Source organism: Centroberyx gerrardi, chromosome 9 (genome assembly GCF_048128805.1).
Source record: "Centroberyx gerrardi isolate f3 chromosome 9, fCenGer3.hap1.cur.20231027, whole genome shotgun sequence".
NCBI lineage: Eukaryota > Metazoa > Chordata > Actinopteri > Beryciformes > Berycidae > Centroberyx > Centroberyx gerrardi.
Genome location: NC_136005.1, coordinates 15,452,143 through 15,459,520, shown reverse-complemented (window position 1 = coordinate 15,459,520; position 7,378 = coordinate 15,452,143). Strand labels below are relative to the sequence as shown.

Here is a 7,378-nt window from a genome sequence, read left to right as displayed (position 1 = left end):
TTTACCAGCATTATATTTTCATTGGTGTGAGTTGGGTCTGGCCACTGTTGCAACATTTCCCCGCTCCGTTGAGACTTGGCTTCACATACAAACCCCCATCCTGGGCCCCCGCTTCTGTCCCACGATATTCAAGTACACTATTGAATACATGTTTGACCATGAATGACCAAACGTCCAGGCCCTGAACCAATGCAGCAGCAGGATATCCTAACCCCAAGTTGCAAAGGGTCACTAAAACAGTGGGGTTTCTCCTAATTTTCCTGTAGATTTCTACTGAGAAAATTACTTTGGCAACCGTCCATGCTGTGGTTACCCCCTTTATAACTTTAGGCATGGTGGTGAGGAAAAAAAGCAGACCCAATTCATCAAGCACTCCAGTCATATTGAAACACTTAAGGGTTCTGTATTAAACACAATTTGAAAGTATATAAAATGCAATTTACCTATAAGTCTGACTCCTGCCACGGGATCTGACCCACTAAGAAGAGCTTTAAAGTAAATCCAATAATAACTTTAAATGACATCATATATTTGGCCTTGTGCTAACTTCAGAGGGAACACTGTCAAATTTCCTCGCCTCATCTCACTCTAGTCCTATTCAGGAAGATGGATGAACTCATAAATAAGGCTCCCTGCTGTCATGTGGTGGCCATCAGACCACCTCTCTATCATTCTTTCATGTGCTTTAATTCAGAAGAAAAGCAGCCATGAATGCATGAATGAGCCAAAGTGGATAAATATTTCAGAATCTGTCAGTAGAACATTGAAGGTAAACAAGCGTCTAAACAGCTACTTGTCCTTATTTTGTCTCCAGTTCGTCTCTCGAGTGACGGTTATAAAACCATCGCAGAGCCAACGAAACCGCCAGAAACAGAAAGAGAGAAAGATAAAAGAGAGACCACATTGGAAAGAGAGCGAGCGTCACTGACTGCCATGAACCAAACTGAATATACTGTACAGCATTCTGAGCTGAAGCCATCTGTTCACCTTCATCGAAAGACACCCAAGAGAAATAAAAGACAGTAAAAAAATAAATCTCAGGAAAGAAGGTTATTATGTCCCCTCTAAATCCCAGTGAGGTATCCATGTAAGACTCACCTTAATCTTCCCCTTCTCTTAGTGTGTGCATGGCCATAAAGCAAAGTGATCTTCCCTCAAGCATTTAAATCAAAAAGAGCTTGTACAAGATCAGTTAAGTCAACCAATTAGATCAGATTATATTCTACTTTATTGATAACATAATAGGTGTGTTTAATTGCCACAGTTTGACATACACCACAGTACATAAAGACAACATTAGCAGCTATAAAAAGTCAGACTGTGGTGGTGTTTTATGTTCCGGTTCATCCTCCGCAGGTCCCTCTCTGCGAGCCAGCCAGCGCCGAGGGACTGATTTACCTGTCACACCGGGGGGACAAATTCAGACGTGGCGTGCTGGAGATGGTGGGCAGTAAAGCTGGCGGGGCAAACGCTGACCCAGACAGTGGGAGCGAGGGGGACTCGAGGGGAACACGTAAGACACACCCGTTAACCTCCTGCCATTAAAACAGCAGTGATTTCTGACCACGGGCCAGGGGACAATGGACTGCACTACACTAATTACACACATTGACATGGAGAATGGGAAATATACTAGCTCTTTATGAGGATGAACAGGCATCTGTAGATATATTTGTAGTTTTTTGTAGTTGTAGAAGGATTAAAATGTCTAAAGGGTGTCTTGTGTGTGTAAAAAGCATAATATGTGAAATCAAGGTGCTGTAAAATCTATATATGTATCGCCTAATAACTGAATTAACACTCAGATGGCTTTAAATAAAGAACTCTATTCTCAAGTGAAGAAAAGACGAGGTGGTACGACGGCACATGACTCAGTAAAGTGGAGTTGGCACGGGACTTCAGGTACATAACTGAGTTTTAATGCATTTCTTGGTAAATATGGGTCTGACGATGTTTGTGTGCATTAACCTGCCCAGGTGTCCAATTTTAACTGCCTCAGCATTTAGTGAAAACAGAGTGTGTGGAGTGTGTGTGTGTGTGTGTGTGTGTGTGTGTTATAGGGTAATTTTCATGGGACCACCAACCAGAGAGACCACCATGATATTACTGACACTCCCTAGAAAATCACAATCAAAACACACACACACACACACACACACACACACACACACAGAGAGAGAGACACACACACAGATGTAAAAATATTAATTTGTTTTTACGTGTCCATTTGCATTCATTTTTGCCAAGTTTGCCTTTGAGTTCCACACTACTCCTTCCAGTTCTAATCCAGTTCTGAATTAGAAGAATGCTGCAATTTAAGTATTAGACTCTACAGACTGGAATAGAATAGAATAGAATAGAATAGAATGTTGGGGGTGTCATTTGCATTTATTGTTTCATAATGTGGGTGTTGTGAAGCCCTTTGAGACTGCAACTGTGATTAAGGGCTATAGAGATAAACTTGACTTGAATAGAATAGAATAGAATAGAATAAAATAAAATAAAATAAAATAAAATAAAATAAAATAAAATAGAATAGAATAGAATAGAATAGAATATGTTGTCTTATAAAACACAAAGTAGACATCTTTCAGCAACACCCTGTAGGGCTGCTGTAGGTTATTAAAGACTAATATCAATAGAAAAAAGTTTCCAGCGTATAGAGAAAGTTTCCTATTTAAACACTAACACTTGAAATACAGTAGAACTGGATGCGGGCTGCAGCCGGGCCACAATGGGACGGTCTGTGGGAGAGAGACAGCAGAAACTGTTGTCCCATCATGTAGGCTACAGGCTATCCCGCCACCAACAGTAAAGCGGGTAACCAGATATTCAAAAACAATACGTCATCCCACAATGCACCGCGGCCCTCTCTTACAGCATTACCTCATCCCACAATCCACCGCGAGAGTAAGAATCTTCTGGGTGGTCGTCAAGGCAACGCGCCTTATCTGAAGACTCGGCTACGCCCCGCGGAACGCCTCCAGCCAATGGGAGAGCCCAGGCATGACATCATGGCTATTTTTAGAGAGGCAGCGGCAGCAGATAAGGTTTGCCTCCACGCTGCACAGCTCAGAGTATACACACCGCACCGGAGAAAGCACCCCGGCGACAGTGGTGCCTGACGAGAGAGTGAGAGCCACTTGGCGCTTTTCAATCAGTGACTGAACAGAAGTCTGGATACGACCAGAGAAGCTTTCTGAGCAATTTTAACAGCAGTTTGACTCATCGGCTATCGCTTGCTGAATAGAAAGTAAATATTATTTCATTGGTCTGAGAAGTGCGCATTCAACTCAGTTCGGAAGTTTTACGCACAGATAGGACAGTTTGGGAACCAGACGTTTCTTTTTCTCAGCTGATAAACTAGGAAGAGGAAAAGAAGGACGAAAAGTTGTTTTGTAAGAGACTTTCTAACTTGTTTTGGTTTCTCTTCTATGTCTACCAAGATGGAAACTACTTTTTATGACGACTCTATCAACGCTTTCTCTCAGCATGACAACGCGGGCTACGGATACAACCCCAAAACACTGAAACACAACATGACACTGAACCTCGCAGACCCGACCGGGACGCTCAAGCCTCATCTCCGGGCGAAAGCCAGCGACATCCTGACCTCTCCGGACGTGGGGCTGCTGAAGCTGGCCTCTCCGGAGCTGGAGCGGCTCATCATCCAGTCCAGCAACGGTCTCATCACCACCACGCCGACCCCGACCCAGTTCCTCTGCCCGAAGAATGTCACCGACGAGCAGGAGGGCTTCGCGGAGGGGTTCGTGCGCGCCTTGGCGGAGCTCCATCACCAGCACATGCCCGCCGTGGCCAGTGTGAGTGTAACTTCAGCTCCCCAGACCAGTGTCAACACCGCCCTGCCACCTGTTTCATCCGTCGCCGGTGCCACCGTTTATAACAACAACGCCACCATGCGCTCTGATTCGCCGGTGTACGAGGACTTGAACACTTTCAACCCGGCCATCAGCACTGTCTCGGCGCCGAGTTACACAACCTCAGCCCCGACTATGTCCTTCTCCGCTGCCCCGCCACAGCTGCCCATCTACGGGCAGCCCTCCGGCCCCCTGCCCCGCCTCTCGTCTCTCAAGGAAGAGCCCCAGACCGTCCCCGAGATGCCGGGGGAGACCCCTCCTCTGTCCCCGATCGACATGGAGAGCCAGGAGCGCATCAAGGCTGAGAGGAAGCGCATGAGAAACCGCATCGCCGCTTCCAAGTGCCGGAAGAGGAAGCTGGAGCGGATCTCTAGGCTCGAGGACAAAGTGAAGACCCTCAAGTCCCAGAACTCTGAGCTCGCGTCCACCGCCAACATGCTGCGCGAGCAGGTGGCCCAGCTGAAGCAGAAGGTGATGAACCACGTCAACAGCGGGTGCCAGCTTATGCTAACGCAGCAGCTCCAGACCTTCTGAGAGGGGAAACAGCGCGGAGAGGAAAGACTGTAGTTGAACGAAACGGACACTTCGTATGATAGTGAGTGGCTGTGTCTCCCGAAATCGTGACAGGATTTGGGATGATGTGGCGCGAGACTGGCAGGACCGGGGCTGGCACTTTTCCTTAGTGCCGCGCGCTCCCCGGTGGCGCGTCCCGGAGAGGGGCTCTGGACACTGACAGTACCCATGAACCAGAGGGGAGATGGCAACAAGCAGGATATCTTTCTGTTTTGTTTCATGCTGTTTTTACAGAACAGGACAGGACTGAACTTTTGTTGATTTTACACCCATCTGTGCATGGACCTGATCATGACCATCAAAGAAGAAATTCAGTATTAGAGGATTTAAGAATCTGCAATAGAGACTCTTCTTGCTGTAGCCATATGGCGTCAAACTTGGGCGTGTTGGCCAACTCTAAAAGGCTGAAAAGTTGTAACAAAAGCTGCCTGACTTCTGAGTTATAGTACAACATACTTTTTCTTAATTGTAAGAAATTGTTAAGTTAGAAAAGCTTCAAGATTTACTTGTTTCTTTCTAAAGTTGTTTAATGGGGTTTCACTCATTGTTATATGTATATAAGATCAACTTGGAGTACTTATGTTTACCATTTGTAATAAGAATACTGTATAATTTTTTTATGTTTGTTTTCTGAGCACTTCAGAAACTAATCAATATTTAAGAAAATAAACTAAATAAAATGAAGCAACGTTGTTTCTGTGTTCTGTGAGTGTGACAGAAAGACAGTGGGTGTGTCAGGAGCTCACACAATAAAACATGTTGCAACATGTTGCAAGAGTTGCTAGCTCCCAGTACCTCAAGGTAAATTCCATTAGTGCCTGTATTGATCCGGGCTAAGTGATTGTGTTTCAGACTGACCCAGCACACTCACTGATCTAGGCCAATACTGCAAATTGGTGTGGAGCTTGAGTTCTCTCAGCACTCCCATACTGGCCCACCTGAAGACTGAGGGTGAAAGTAGATATTCCTTATTTCTGCCCATTATTCACATCTTAACTCTACATCCCCATCACACTCTATTACAGTGTTACAGCAACATGAAGTAAGCAATGAATAAAGCTGAACTGAAGATATCTATCAATGACTTTGATACACAAAGCAGCTACATTACAATTCGTAGGCTATCATGTTGCCTCGTTGCTTTTGCATCACTGAATTGTTCAACCGTACTTCCTGTGAGAGAACCCCAGCACTTTGAAGAACAATGTTGAAACAAATTAAACCACCAAAAGGGTTCAAATTAGAAATAGAAATCCTACAGTATAACACTAGAAATGAATAGAAAAGAGATAACACATACAATCTTAAAAAGGATGTGTAATTTTTAACACATCTGTGTGCCTTCTTTGGGACAGCACATTTGTGTCACTTTTCAACACAACATATGTTAATAACAACACGTGTTCAAATGTATTGTCATTAACATATGTTGTGTTGAAAAGTAACACAAGTGTGTGTTGTCCCAAAGAAGACACACAGATGTGTTAAAAATTACACATCCTTTGTAAGAGTAAGAGAATAAAGTCTGACTTGACTTATATTAACTCAATTTTTACATAGGCCACAGCTATTTTGTGGTACAGTACATTCCACTGCACAAAGCATTAAATAGTTATTATGTTAGTTTCAACAAGTATGGGGGATAGGCCTGTTACTCACAGTTTAGGTGAGACTGTTTAATATTGAAAGTAAGGAAACCTTCTTAAATTCCCCCAATAACCCAAGCAAACATTCTAACCTATAACAGACTGGACATAAATTACAGCAGGTGAATGTGGTGGGACGGTCTAGATAGGGTACTACATATAAACTGCCTTGAAAACTCACAGGCCACCAGAGGCTCCTGCAGTACTACTATTAACCACTAGAGGGCGACGTTGTCTGAGTCTGAGTTGCAATATTTTTGCCGTCTCAAAATCTTTTGTGATTCCACTGTGTTTTAAATGTGCAAGAAATGATAATGAACGTTTAGGCCTATCAGGTGTTGTTTTTAGATAAATTCATATGGACCTGTCATGAATTCAAGAATCAATTTATTACAAGACTAGGTTGTTCTATAACTCCATAGGTTATAGAAAACTAGAAAACTACATGTTGGATATTTTTGAGTCTGAGTGGATACATAGCCTACTGAAGCTTTAAAATGAGCCTGTATGGAATAATATGTTCATCTGGCTCTTCATTTTATTTCATTTTAATTTATTTTATTTTATTTTATTTTTTTAGTTTAGTTTCATTAACAAGGTAAGTCAATTCTGATGGTGAGAGTGAGATTAAAATAAAAAACACACAACAGACAGATATGACATCAAGGCACAGTATAAATCACATAACAGACAATAGCGACAAATAGCAGATGAATAGCCGGGGAAACCACACAAACAAAGTAAGTTCTAGGAATCACGGAGCTTATAAATCTGTAATATAGATTTTAAACATTTCCTGTTGAAACTGTCTTTGGAATTGCTATTGAGGTTTTATAAATGCGGTTGTTTAGGCTGTTTGTCAATTTTTATCTTAATTAACTCAGAAACAGGTGCAAATGGTGAAAATACTTGAATTCAACAGCCATTATTTACAGTGAATGGAAAGACCTATAAGAGAATTGATGGTCTGATTTTTGTCTAGGTCCAATTAAGCAGCCTAGGCTATGATGTGTTACGTAGCTGCGTGATTTCATTATTATATGAATCCCTTTTCCAATTTCAGTGTAATAGTATTTGGTAAAATGTATAAATCTGCTGTAATCTGCTGTGATTGCCAAAATTTGGGGCAACATGACATCATTCCGGAAAGCGGTGTCCCTTCCTACCATGTAAGGAGAGAGAGCACTCGGAAGATCTACGTCACTCAGACTAGGCGGGTCTTACGGGAAGTGGATCGCCTCTAGTGATCTGGACTCGGAGCGGCACTTCAATGAGCTCCGA

At 43.0% G+C, this 7,378-nt stretch overlaps 1 protein-coding gene across 1 annotated transcript; it reads left to right on the top strand.

The window, feature by feature from the left end:
• The first annotated feature begins 3,067 nt into the window (after window positions 1-3,067).
• jun (Jun proto-oncogene, AP-1 transcription factor subunit) lies at window positions 3,068-5,135 on the top strand. Its single transcript, XM_071895558.2, has 2 exons — window positions 3,068-3,253; window positions 3,447-5,135. Exon 2 carries the CDS (start codon window positions 3,447-3,449, stop codon window positions 4,410-4,412), a length of 966 nt encoding a protein of 321 aa, XP_071751659.1. The 5' UTR covers window positions 3,068-3,253; the 3' UTR covers window positions 4,413-5,135.
• Window positions 5,136-7,378: the final 2,243 nt, after the last annotated feature.

Bases quoted from the DNA above. Each gene is read 5' to 3' on its own strand.
- jun (XM_071895558.2), top strand. From the start codon at position 3,447: ATGGAAACTACTTTTTATGACGACTCTATCAACGCTTTCTCTCAGCAT.